Here is a 14408-nt window from a genome sequence, read left to right as displayed (position 1 = left end):
TACTCAGTTTATGGACCCTATTAGTCCATAAAACTCTTCCCTCACTGGCAACCCACCCCACACAAAATTCTTATTTCCCCTTTTCCCCGCTGGGAAGTATGTTTCCTAAAGGAGCAACAGAGCCAAACCCACCACCTTCCTTCTGTGCCGAAGGTGCATCCCCCAACCTCAGGACACTAGGGGCTCTCCTTACCTGGAAGGCAGTTGCATTCAAACGCGAAGTCACCCGTCTGCCGGCAGGTGCCACCATTGACACAGGGGGAGGGTGCACAGGGCACGTAGGGGCTGTCACAGTGCTGGCCTGTGAAGCCCTGGGGGCACTGGCACTGATAGGAACCCGGTAGGTTGAGGCAGGTGCCACCACGCTGGCACCGTCCTGGAAGGTCGCACTCATTGACATCAGTCTCACACTTCTGTCCTGTGAAGCCTGCGAGGCATCTGCAGGAGAACTGGTTGGCCACGGTGGTACAGGTACTTCCGTTGGCACAGGGATGAGACAGGCAAGCATCCCTCCACTGGCACAGCTTACCTAAGGAAGGAGAACAGAGCTCAGTGCTGCCCACTGAAGTGGGAGCCAGCCCCATCGTCAACATCGCCCATCTCCCACCCACCCAACATCAGTTACTGTGTGGAGAATCCCTAAGCTCTCTGAACTTCCCGGGAAGCCCAAACCAGAGCCTCCTCAAGATCACCTGATACAGGCCCCCCCTGGGGCCCTCAGCCAAATACAAAGACTCAGGGGAGCACACGGAGGGGACTGTAGGCTAGTCGCATGAAGCCCCTCCTTGCAGGATGCCATCCTACCTCCCGACTCACACCTTGTCTCTGCATAAGCTGCGCCTCTGTTTGGAATGCCATCTTCCTTTTTGTTTACCTAGTGAACTCCCACTTGGTAACTCTACTCAGAAATTTCCCTATTGCCCTTCTCAGCTCCGTAAATCACTCTCTCTCACACACACATCTGTACATGTACACACACACTCCAAATTTGCTGTTTCCATTTACTGTATCACACACCACACGGGCAGGGGCTGGATCCCGGTAGCAGGCTCTCAAAGCATGTCTTCTGAGTGAATAAAATGCATTGATCTTTTCCACAATATATAGTTACTAAACAGATCTCTTATATGATAGAAACAAGTCAATGCTGGGGCGCCTGGGTGGCTCAGTCGTTAAGCGTCTGCCTTCGGCTCAGGTCATGATCCCAGGGTCCTGGGATCGAGCCCCGCATCGGGCTCCCTGCTCGGCGGGAAGCCTGCTTCTCCCTCTCCCACTCCCCCTGCTTGTGTTCCCTCTCTCGCTGTGTCTCTCTCTGTCAAATAAATAAATAAAACCTTAAAAAAAAAAAAAAGAAAGAAACAAGTCAATGCTACTTCTATTTCCTTTAAATACAACCCACACACATAACCTGGGAAACATTTTATTCATTGTGGTCTTGCTATAAATATTGCTTGATGTGTTTGAAGAGGATGAAGAATCTCTGGCTATTTATCTATGAAAAAAAACTAGAAGCTGTCACGAGAATAAAGGTCTAGAAAGGTAAGTCTTATGGACTCTCAGGTAGGAAAATATAAGAGGAAGCCAGGAGACTCCGACGTGCTGGATCCTATAGCATGTCTTTGAGACAGAAGGACAGAAAAAAAAAAAAAATTCCCATGCTATTAGTAAATCTGGTATTCATATGGATTTTTGTTTTCATCAGCTTAAGCTTTTTGTTTTTAGCTAAAGATTATGAGAACCCCCTGAACTTATTAGTATTCCAATTGGTGGTCTAGGTAAACATCCAAATATTTGACCCCCATAGAAAAACAAATGAAAGCCATGACAGCTTTTCTAAAAGGAAGAAGGAGATGACACATGAGCACACAGAAGTGCTCTCTATCAAGGAATGTCACATCAAAGGGGAAAGGTACAATAAAAATTTGGGCACAGCAGGGGCGGCTGGGTGGCTCAGTCAGTTAAGCATCTGCCTTCAGCTCAGGTCTTGATTCTGGGGTCCTGGGATTGAGCCCCGTGTCCAGCTCCCTGCTCAGTGGGGGGTCTGCTTCTCCCTCTGCCCCTCCCCCCACTTGTGCACCCTCTCTCTCTCAAGTAAATAAAATCTTAAAAAAAAAAAAAAAACGGGCACAGCACATGTGTCTCAGGATGCTAAGCAGAGAGAAAAAGAAGGAACTAAAATTCTTCTTCCTTTTTTTTCTTCATTCCTCTGAGAGGAACTTACCTACACTGGAGAAGAGACAAAAATGGTTCCTTCTGGCTACCGTGTGTGTAGAGTATTTGCCTACGACTGAAACAGAAAGGTCCCTGAACCTATGCTATCTACATGCACTAACTCCCCACCTGTTTCTTCAACTATGAGTGGAGATAAGCTAAGAAGGTCTGACTAGATGGAGTATAAGGGCTACCACAAAACCAAAAGGGTAAACTTAAATATTGTAATCCCTAAAGACAGACAAAAATGGCAGATGTGTGAAAATAATCAGAGCCCTGCAGAACACCAAGAAGAGTTCCTTTTAATGGCAAAGGAAGAAGTTTTAATATGGGGATCATTTCAGAGTAACATTTTAATTATTAAGAAGACATTACTGCCATTTCCACTAGTCAAGTTTAAAATGTTTTAAATGGCTATGCCTTCCCTTTGTTGGTGGGGCAAAACAATTCAAGAATGACAATCAGGGAAAAAAATATTCTTTTAACCACCAAATCTCTTCAATGAATCACAGCAACAATTCTGTCATGGTCATGATGAAAATAATGGATCATTCTAACTATCCTCTACCCCTACCAACACCTTTTAATGAAAAGTCAGTAAAACAAGTATTCCAAACTAACTGATCCAGTCTAGTTTACTGAGTATGTTTTTAGTTTTTGTTTATCAAATTTATAGAATTGCTGGTGTAGCAAGGGACAAAATAGTGAATGGTTCTGCTTTCCTCATCTAACTTAATAAACATCTGTGGTTCATTTTGAATAAAACTCAAGCCCACCTCTGAAGAACTCATAATCTAGTCAGATAAGAGACATATTAAAAAAAATTATTACAATAAAATGTGACACATAGGATAACAGAACATACAGACTAACTGCCTAAAGGAATCACAAAAAAGTCACTAAGACAGAATTTTAAGTAACATTGGGCAATCACCAATTATAGAAAAGGGCATTCCAGGCAAAGGGGTGTGCAACAGCATGGAGGCAACAGGAAGTATGACATTTTCGGAAATGATGAGAATGTTGTTGGTGCGACTAGAGCTAGCTGCTTGTGGGAAGTGAAGCTATAAAAAGACGTAAGGCCGAGACCATGATGGGCTATGGAAGCCATGTAAAAGAGTTTGCAGTTGACTCTGCGGATGATAAAAAGTCATTAGGCATTGTAAGCAGGTGAGTTTGTGAGAGGATTGGCATTTATGATCAAAGATGTGGCAATGGGACAGGTGAACAAGACGGGGAGAAAGTAAAGGCAAGGAAACCAGTTAGGAAGCAACTGCAGGAGCCCAGGTATGGGCTGAGCTGTCACCAACATGGACAAGGCTAGACCTCAACTGCAGAGCAGGAAAGGAAATGGAGAACAGTAGACAGGTGAGAGGTGCTTTGTGGCTAGGTTAGGGGCCTGAGTCTAAGTGGGGTAAGGGAGAAGGGGGGTCTAGTTTGAAATAGGTGGACTATACATCACCACCACTCATTTATATCAACATGTTGAGTGTGAGGTACTTGTCGAGTTTCCAAGGATAATATGCATCAGACAGTTAGAAATACGAGCCTGAATGTCGGGGTAGGGGTGGAGTGAAAAGGGTGACTATAAGCATCACCAGCAACTGAGGAAGATAATGACAGCTGAAGCCATTGGAGATAGTGAGCTGGGGGAGCTGTGATATGGCTCAAAAGAGGGCTCAAAACAGAGTTCCAAGGAACACAAAAATTTAACAGATGAGGACAAGGCAATGCAGAAGCAAAAGGAATAGTCAGAATACAGAAAACCAGAAAAACCAGTGCCCTGAATGTCAAGAAGTAAGTAATCAATAGCACAGACAGCTTTTCTTCTAGTGACGGTGAAGTAAAGTTCCGATCCCCAATCTTGACATATATACTTTAGGCAGTCAAATACTTCTGCCTTTCTCTTTCTCTTTCTCCCCTCTTAGAACTCTCAAAAGGGAGTTAAAGATAGTTGTCTGGAACACTCTAGTTCCTTATCATAATGTTAAATGTACACCAGAGTTAGAGGATCCTTAAGAGCAACATGTCAAGATCTAAGAGATGCTAAAAAAGGTATCTGCTGAGAATAGGAAAATAGGGCCCTGAGTCACATTTGTTACCTGTAAAACCAACTTGGCAGGTGCACTCATAGTCATCCCGGCTACGCACGTGGCAGGTGCCTCCATTCAGGCAGGGGTGAGAAACAAAGCAGGGGTGAGTGGTCGAGTACTGGCAATCATCGCCTGTGAACCCCAGGGCACATCGGCATGTGGCTTTCCCCAGCATGGCCTGGGCCACACACGTCCCACCATTCTGGCAGCGGTTCTTCTCACAGGGGTCTCGATGTTGACAATATTCTCCCAAGAAACCCTCCGGACACCTGTATGGAAAAGATAGGAGCCCATGAAAACACTTGACTTCTTGTAAGTCCGAAAATTTTACAAGATAATGCAGTGCATTCAAGAAAACACTAGACTATGAATTGAGAGACCTAAAGGTATAACCTGTAAAACTGCCTTAGTTCAGAAGTGCTTAGAGAACTTAACCACACACTCTCATGTCCTTTGAGTCTTAGTAGGTGACAGAATACCAGGTGGGTGACCCAGCATGGTCTGCCATGGCCAGTCAGCACAATCCTTATCAAAGGCAAAATGCAACCACAGCTTTTCTCATGTAAGTACAAGCGGGTATGGTGAAACAGCACTTTTTTGTGCAGCATTGTTGATACTTGTCTGTTTAAATTCATTACCTTTCTCATTTTGACTAAGCCATTTGATAGGATTAAGACATTCACATGATAATGCATGGACTGACCCTCTTATCCTCTCCAATTTAGAATATATAAAATATCATGTGCTTTCTCTCAATTAGGCACTGAGAAATAATAAGTTCTTTTCTTGTTTCTATTGAGACATCAACTGGCCTATATCTAGATTTCTGGGTTATGTTCAGGGGTTACATTTCTCTGTGATGGAGAAAGAAAAAGGAGGTACAGGAAAGGGGAAGGGTTCAAAGCGGCTTTTTTAAAAACTTAAATCTGTTAAGATATAAATAGCAGGCAGCTTTTTTAACCAAATAAAAAGCACAAAATATAATGAAAATGACATAAAAATATCTAAGGTACTATACAAATGCCAAAGTGAGTAAGACAAAACAATTCAAGAATAACATTCTGTAACATTCTCCACTTGGCGTGTTGAGGAATCTTTTTATGCGCAACCCATTGATTCATAAGATATGCAACCATCCCAAATTGTGTGTAGTATTTATGACAATCCTACATTCTCTAAACAGCATTTTTAAAATAAGGCATGGATAGTCTCCATTTTCGTAATATAGGGGTTATTTAAATGAGACCTCTAAGAAGCATTCAAAAGTAACACAAAGACTTTGATTCTAACTATAAATTTTACCATTTGGCTGTCACCTCAGACATTTGGTTAAACCTGTTTCTCCATTTTACTTTTTGGAGGATAGCAAACTAAGTCTACAAGGCTGCTCCATCATTACTTCAAAGATGACACACTTAAACCAATAAAACTCCCCCCTCACAACCAGCTCCAATCACAGCTCCCTATGTGCAGATTCTATGTCCTGATTCTCCCTGTCGCCCAGACTTAAAGCACGGGTATTGTGTATTCCTCCTTCCTGTCTTTGTCCAATCACATCCAAGATGTTTCATTGGGCATTGGTTGGCAAGGTGAGGTCTTCAGAGGTCCCAGCTATTGAGAAAAGGAGGAGGACCAGCTACTAAGGAACTAAGACAGAACATGCCCAAAAGAATTGTGCCGTAGTTAACGTGGCTGGAGGAGGAAACAGAGCTGGTAGGTGGCTCCCCTCTTCCTAGATCTGAAGACAGGAAGCACGGCAGAGCCAGGAGCAGCTAGAGCTCTGAGCATCTTCATGAACAGGTGAAGCTAGAGATGGAGAGGCAGTGAGGAGAGGGCAGAGCACTAAAACCAAAGACTGGCTGCAGTTTCTGGGAGGAGTGTCTGCACCTCATACGGTCAGAGGCCTTTTTGGAGTGAGTCCTGGTGCTGTGAACTTAGACGTGTTCTTAACTTCACTGTTAGTTCTTGCACATTTTAAATAGTTAATAAAGCTACCTACATTGTTGTAAGAACTGAACAAAATCAAGTATGTGAAGAGCCTTATGTTAAAAAGTTTTGCAAATGAAACATTTTTTTCTCTCTTTGCACGTACTGAGGAAAATATGATGCTTTATTCAGATCACAGCTTGATTTGATAATAGGTTATTTTCTGATTTTTTTAAAGTAGAAGAACAAAAACTGCCAATGTAGCATAGCTAAAATTATCCCTGAGCTATATTATTAAAAGCATTTGTAACTTATTTAAGAAGTCTGTTATGGATGATGTTAAAAACTGCAACACAATTCTCATTCACAGTGGCAGTCCTATGGGCATTAAGCCTGGCTGACAACTCTTGATTCACCCATACGGAAATTATTCACCTTATAAATAATGACAAACTTTTAAACCTGGGTGGGCTTTTCCCAGCTTTGCTCCTGGATTATTACACCACCACCACCTCCCCAACACTATCATGTGGCATCTGCTCAGAGAATGCAAATTCATTTAAATATTAGTATCATAAACATGTAAAGAAAACATAAGGTTCCCAGGAAAACAAAAATGAAACAATATGAAAATTTCTGGAGCCAAAGAAGAATATTCCTGAATTATGTGTCACTAGGGTTTAATCTGCATTGTTGCTCCCTACCAAGTACATGAAAATAAGTTTCAACTAAGGTATGTTTAAGAAACCAGTAAAAGCAGAGGTGGGCAAATACAGCTTGTAGACCTACTATGGCCCACTGCCTATTTTTGAATGGCCCATGAGCTAAGAATAGATTTTCCATTTTTTTTTTAAAGATTTTATTTACTTATTCATAAGAGACAGAGAGAGGCAGAGGGAGAAGCAGGCTCCCTACTAAGCAGGGAGCCCAATGCAGGACTCGATCCCAGGACCCTGGGATCATGACCTGAGCCAAAGGCAGATGTTTAACCGACTGAGCCACCCAGGCACCCAGTTTTTCCATTTTTGAGTGATTAGAAAAATGTCAAAAAAAAAAAATAATATTTTGTGACATTTGAAAATTATGTAAAATTCAAATATCAGTGTCCATAAATAGTCATATTGGAACACAGCCACACTCATTCATTTATGGATTGTCTATGGCTACTTACGCATTACAATAACTGGGTTAAGTAGTTGTGATGAGACCATTTAGTCTGCAAAAATATTTGCTATCTGGTGCTTTATAGAAAAAGTTTGCTGGGTGCCTGGGTGGCTCAGTCTTTTAAGCATCTGCCTTCGGCTCAGGTCACGATCCCAGAGTCCTGGGATCAAGTCCCACATTGGGCTCCCTGCTTGGCGGGGAGTCTGCTTCTCCCTCTCCCCCTCCCTCCGCTTGTGCACGCTCTCTCTCTCTCAAATAAATAAAGAAAAGGAATAAATAAAAGAAAAAGTTTGAGTAAGAAAATATATGAAGCCCAATTCTATATATAGCATCCAACATGCTTATTAATAATGACGTTAATGATGATGAAGAAGAATGTTCTCACATCAGTTTCTGCAAAGAATATTGCACTCATTCATTCATGCAACAAACATTTAGTAAGTTGCCTATTATGTGCCAGATATTGTTCTAGTGCTAGGAAAGTCCTTGAACTTGTGGAATTTAAATTCTAGTAAGGGAAGATAAAAAACAAGATTAGTAAGTAAAATATATAATCTGTCTGGTAGAGTTAAGTGCTATGAAAAAAATAATAAGACAGGAAAGGGGGGATGGGAAGTGATGGAATTGGGAATAGCAGGGTATAGATAAAATGAAATATTTTGGTTTTAAATAGGAAAATCAGAGAAGGCCTCACTGAGAAGGCACATTTCAGTCAACACCTAAATGAGGTGAGGAACTAGCCATGCAGGTATCGAGGGGAAGTGTATTCAAAGCAAAGGGAACAGCAAATACAATGGACCTAAAATAGGAAACAGTCCTGGCTTGTTTGAGGAATAGCAAGGAGACCTCTGTGGCTCTCTCAAAGGGATTAAAAAAAGAGTAGCAGATAAATGGATGAGAGCTATACTGTTAGGCAGATCATGAGGGTTCTGTAGACCACCATGAAGAAAGCTTGAGGTTTTTACTCTAGGTGAGATAATATAATGTACACCTGACTTAGTCTCCTAAAGTCCATACATAGAACTACATCTTATTTTTATGTGAAACTAGACCTACTGTTAATATAATATTTAATTTCTTATTTAAAATGTTCTAGAGGGCTAGACATCAGTCAGCCTATTTCTTTACCTTAAAACATGTACAGATCTCTTTAACCTAACAAATCTCTTTTAAAATGTCTTAGTGAACATTTTTCCCTAAGCCCTATTTCCCTTTCCAAACTCTTCTTCTATCACAACCAAACTTCTGTAACTGTGGCCTAATTTCACAGATAGTTTCCCTTTCTCTTCCATCTAGTTCTTACTTGTCCCTTTGCAACAAAACTTTCATTCTAATTATCGCCCAGAAATTATGCTCTAAGAGCAATGACTTACCCCTCGTCAAGGTCAGTCTGAAATTTCATCATAAAGAAATTCTCTTTCCTGGAGCGCCTGGGTGGCTCAGTCGGTTAAGCATCCGCCCATTCTTGACTTCAGGTCAGGTCATGATCTCAGGACTGTGAGATAGAGCCCCGCATTGGGCTCCACGCTGGGCGTGAAGGCTGCTTGAGATTCTCTCTCTCTCCTGCCTCTACCCCTCTCCACCCCTCCTTCTCTAAATAAATTAATTAATGAAGAATAAACCTAAAAATATTTATTTAAAGAAATTCTCTTTCCTGTAAGAGGTGTCTCTGACCACGCCTTCTATCATTTTAATCTTTTTACATTTGGTTTCTAGGATGCCCTCTATCTCAAAGCTTGGTAAATTCTTAGTCTAGATTGCTGATTCCTTTTCTTCTTCCCCATCAACTATGGGGGAACTTTAAGTTTGGGATGCACTGCTCTTTCCTTTCATGTGCACTTGTTACTGCTGTTGTTGTTCATTTGGTTTTAAACAACTACCTTCATGTACCCACATAAACAGGTCCAGTTCCATATGTTCAGTTTACTAAAAGTCATCCACTTATCCTAAAATACTCTGCAGTACTTGAAACTGAACATTTGAAAAGTGGGATCATTTTCCTACAAAACTTTAATTCTTCCATTTTTCTAAGGTTTCCATTCACAATCTCAAAAAGTCACTTTTGGTTACTGCTTTTAAGTTATATATAACATTATCATATTCTGACAAGTCTTATTAAGTGAATTCCTACAATACTCACCATTCATATTCACAGTTTCCTTTTTGATATAAATTCTGATCATCTTAAAAGCCTCAGGCCAGATATCATCCTTGGAATAACAGAATCTTGGGATTCAACACACCCTAAGGTAATTTCTACCCAGTGAGATAATTCTTTCTAAGATATCCTTAAAAGATGATTGCCAGTCTCTACTTGAATATAAGTGGTTAAGCATGGTGCCTGAGTAGTAGTGAAAATTTAATAAATGCTTGAAGTTATTATTGTTCTTGCTATTAAGAGTACAGATTCTAGGGCGCCTGGGTGGCTCAGATGGTTAAGCGTCTGCCTTCGGCTCAGGTCATGATCCCAGGATCCTGGGATCGAGTCCCGCATCAGGCTCCCTGCTCCTTGGGAGCCTGCTTCTCCCTCTGCCTCTCTCTCTCTGTCTCTCATGAATAAATAAATAAAATCTTTACAAAAAAAAAAAGAGTACAGATTCTAGAACCAAACCACATGGATTTCAATTACAGCTCCCCATTTACTTGATATATGACCTTGAGCAAGTTATTAAACTTCCTTGTTGTAAAATGGATTTAATAATAGTGCTTACCTCATAGGCTTTTTAAATAATTGAAAAGTACTTAGAATGGTATCTGGCACATAGTAAACACCATGTATTTGTTAAGTAAAATAAAATTAATGGCTCACTGCTTCAACAACAGAACAGTCTTCAGTGTGGGTGGATTGCATTATCAGAAAGCTCTTTCTTGACTTTTTTTTTTAATTTTTTATTGTTATGTTAATCACCATACATTACATCATTAGTTTTTGATGTAGTGTTCCATGATTCATTGTTTGTGTATAACACCCAGTGCTCCATGCAGAACGTGCCCTCTTTAATACCCATCACCAGGCTAACCCATCCTCCCACCTCCCCCCCAGAACCCTCAGTTTGTTTTTCAGAGTCCATCGTCTCTCATGGTTCATCTCCCCCTCCGATTTCCCCCCCTTCATTCTTCCCTTCTTGCTTTCTTCTTCTTCTTTTTTTCTTAACATATATAGCATTATTTGTTTCAGAGGTACAGATCTGTGATTCAACAGTCTTGCATAATTCACAGCGCTCCCCATAGCACATACCCTCCCCAATGTCTATCACCCGGCCACCCCATCCCTCCTACCCCACCTCCCACTCCAGCAACCCTCAGTTTGTTTCCTGAGATTAAGAATTCCTCATATCAGTGAGGTCATATGATACATGTCTTTCTCTGATTGACTTACTTCGCTCAGCATAACACCCTCCAGTTCCATCCACGTCATTGCAAATGGCAAGATTTCATTCCTTTTGATGGCTGCATAATATTCCATTGTATATATATACATCTTCCTTATCCATTCATCTGTCGATGCACATCTTGGCTCTTTCCACAGTTTGGCTATTGTAGACATTGCTGCTATAAATATCGGGGTGCACGTACCCCTTCGGATCCCTACATTTGTATCTTTGGGGTAAATACCCAGTAGTGCAATTGCTGGATGGTATGGTAGCTCTATTTTCAACTTTTTGAGGAACCTCCATACTGTTTTCCAGAGTGGTTGCACCAGCTTGCATTCCCACCAACAGTGTAGGAGGATTCCCCTTTCTCTGCATCCCCACCAACTCTGTCGTTTCCTGACTTGTTAATTTTAGCCATTCTGACTGGTGTGAGGTGGTATCTCATTGAGGTTTTGATTTGGATTTCCCTGATGCCGAGCAATGTTGAGCACTTTTTCATGTGTCTGTTGGCCATTTGGATGACTTCTTTGGAAAAATGTCTGTTCATGTCTTCTGCCCATTTCTTGATTGGATCATTTGTTCTTGGGTGTTGAGTTTGATAAGTTCTTTATAGATTTTGGATACTAGCCCTTTATCTGATATGTCATTTGCAAATATCTTCTCCCATTCTGTTGGCTGTCTTTTGGTTTTGTGGACTGTTTCTTTTGCTGTGCAGAAGCTTTTTATCTTCATGAAGTCCCAATAGTTCATTTTTGCCCTTGCTTCCCTTGCCTTTGGTGATGTTTCTAGGAAGAAGTTGCTGCGGCTGAGGTCGAAGAGGGTGCTGCCTGTGTTCTCCTTTAGGATGCTGACGGACTCTTGTCTCACATTTAGGTCTTTCAATCATTTTGAGTCTATTTTTGTGTGTGGTGTAAGGAAATGGTCCAGTTTCATTCTTCTGCATGTGGCTATCCAATTTTCCCAACACCATTTGTTGAAGAGACTGCCTTTTTTCCATTGGACATTCTTTCCTGCTTTGTCAAAGATCAGTTGACCATAGCATTGAGGGTCCATTTCTGGGCCCTCTATTCTGTTCCATTGATCTATGTGCCTGTTTTTGTGCCAGTACCATACTGTCTTGATGATGACAGCTTTGTAATAGAGCTGGAAGTCCGGAATTGTAATGCCGCCAGCTTTGCTTTTCTTTTTCAACACTCCTCTGGCTATTCGGGGTCTTTTCTGGTTCCACACAAATTTAAGGATTATTTGTTCCATTTCTTTGAAAAAAGTGGATGGTATTTTGATGGGGATTGCATTGAATGTGTAGATTGCTCTAGGTAGCATTGACATCTTCACAATATTTGTTCTTCCCATCCATGAGCATGGAACGTTTTTCCATTTCTTTGTGTCTTCCTCAATTTCTTTCATGAGTATTTTATAGTTTTCTGAGTACAGATCCTTTGCCTCTTTGGTTAGATTTATTCCTAGGTATCTTATGGTTTGGGGTACAATTATAAATGGGATCGACTCCTTAATTTCTCTTTCTTCTGTCTTGTTGGTGTATAGGAATGCCACTGATTTCTGTGCATTGATTTTATATCCTGCCACTTTACTGAATTCCTGTATGAGTTCTAGCAGTTTTGGGGTGGAGTCTTTTGGGTTTTCCACATAAAGTATCGTATCATCTGCAAAGAGTGAGAGTTTGACTTCTTTGCCGATTTGGATGCCTTTTATTTCTTTTTGTTGTCTGATTGCTGTGGCTAGGACTTCCAATACTATGTTGAATAGCAGTGGTGATAGTGGACACCCCTGCCGTGTTCCTGACCTTAGGGGGAAAGCTCTCAGTTTTTCCCCATTGAGAATGATATTCACTGTAGGTTTTTCATAGATGGCTTTTATGATATTGAGGTATGTACCCTCCCTCTATCCCTATACTCTGAAGAGTTTTGATCAAGAAAGGATGCTGTACTTTGTCAAATGCTTTTTCTGCATCTATTGAGAGGATCATATGATTCTTGTTCTTTCTTTTGTTAATGTATTGTATCATGTTGATTGATTTGCAGATGTTGAATCACCCTTGCAGCCCAGGGATAAATCCCACTTGGTCGTGGTGAATAATTCTTTTAATGTACTGTTGGATCCTATTGGCTAGTATTTTGGTGAGAATTTTTGCATCCATGTTCATCAAGGATATTGGTCTGTAATTCTCCTTTTGGATGGGGTCTTTGTCTGGTTTGGGGATCAAGGTAATGGTGGCCTCATAAAATGAGTTTGGAAGTTTTCCTTCCATTTCTATTTTTGGAACAGTTTCAGAAGAACAGGTATTAATTCTTCTTGAAATGTTTGGTAGAATTCCCCTGGGAAGCCATCTGGCCCCCCTGGGAAGCCATCTGGCCCTGGGCTTTTGTTTGTTGGGAGATTTTTGATGACTGCTTCAATTTCCTTAGTGGTTTCTTTCTTGACTCTTAATCACAGGAAACAAACTGAGGGTTGCTAGAGCGGAGGGACCTGAGGGGATGGGGAAACTGGGTGATGGACATGAAGGAGGGCACGTGATGTAATGAGCACTGGGTATTATATAAGACTGATGAATCACTGACCTCTACCTCTGAAATCAATAATATATTATATGTTAATTAACGGAATTTAAATTAAAAAAATAAATAAATGAAAAAGAAAAAAAAAGAAAGCTCTTTCTTTCTGATCTCTTAAATTCTGCCTCCCCTCCTTGGTATATACCCAAGATAGCTAAAAATGTAAGTCCACACAAAAATTTGTAAAGAATATTCATAGTCCTATTATTCATAATAGTAAAAAGTAGAAACAACCCAAATGTCCATAAGCTGATAAATGGATAAATAAATAAAATAAATAAATGGATAAATAGATAAATAAAATGTGGTATATCCATACAATAAAATATTATTTGGCCATGAAAAGGAATGAAGATCTGATACATGCTATGACATGGATGAACCTTGAAAACATCATGCCAACTGAAAGAAGCTAGACACAAAAGGCCACATAGTGTACGATTTCATTTTTATGAAACATCCAGAATAGGCAAATCCGTAGAGATATAAAAGAGATTATTGTTGCCAGGGGCTCGGAGGAGGGGAAAACAGAGAAACCACCAAGCAGTAGAGAGCTTGAGGGTGGGGATAATAAAAATGTTTTGAAGCTAGACTAGATACTGTTGATGGTTATACATATCTGTGAATATACCAAACACCAATGAATTGTACACTTTAAAAGGGTAAATTTAATACCATGTGAATTATATCTCATTTAAAAAAATTTTTGCCTCCCTAAAATTTTTACTTAGTGGCTATCACTGTCTCTAGAATAAAAAATGAGCCTTTGCTTCTCTAACCTGTAGCCCTTCAAGAACTTAAAGATAGTTATGTTGACCCTTTGGTTTCTTTTTTACAGGATTCAGTACTTTGGACTATTCCTTAGTGTAAAATTATTTCCAGGGCGCCTGGGTGGCTCAGTTGGTTAAGCGTCTGCCTTTGGCTCAGGTCATGATCCCGAGTCCTGGGATCGAGTCCCACATCGGGCTCCCTGCTTGGCGGGGAGTCTGCTTTTCCCGTTGCCCTTCACCCTACTTGTGTTCTCGCTCACTCGCGCTCTCTCTCAAATAAATAAATAAAATATTTTT

General features: G+C 40.7%; 1 protein-coding gene across 1 annotated transcript in view; it reads right to left on the bottom strand.

The window, feature by feature from the left end:
- The window catches only part of NOTCH2 (notch receptor 2), a 171671-nt gene that overhangs the window by 93162 nt on the left and 64101 nt on the right, over positions 1 to 14408 (bottom strand). Inside the window, exons 3-4 of the mRNA XM_045896837.3 lie at positions 4314 to 4573; positions 194 to 529 (exon numbers count right to left, since the gene is read on the bottom strand). Coding sequence (XP_045752793.1) covers positions 194 to 529; positions 4314 to 4573 — 596 coding nt within the window. The remainder of the gene's footprint in view (positions 1 to 193; positions 530 to 4313; positions 4574 to 14408) is intronic.

This window comes from Mirounga angustirostris, unplaced genomic scaffold (genome assembly GCF_029215605.1).
Source record: "Mirounga angustirostris isolate CCGP_5_RB_7025 unplaced genomic scaffold, mMirAng1.0.hap1 SCAF_4, whole genome shotgun sequence".
Taxonomy (NCBI): Eukaryota; Metazoa; Chordata; class Mammalia; order Carnivora; family Phocidae; genus Mirounga; species Mirounga angustirostris.
Note: the sequence above shows the minus strand (reverse complement) of the source record. Positions and strands in the feature narration are given on the sequence as shown.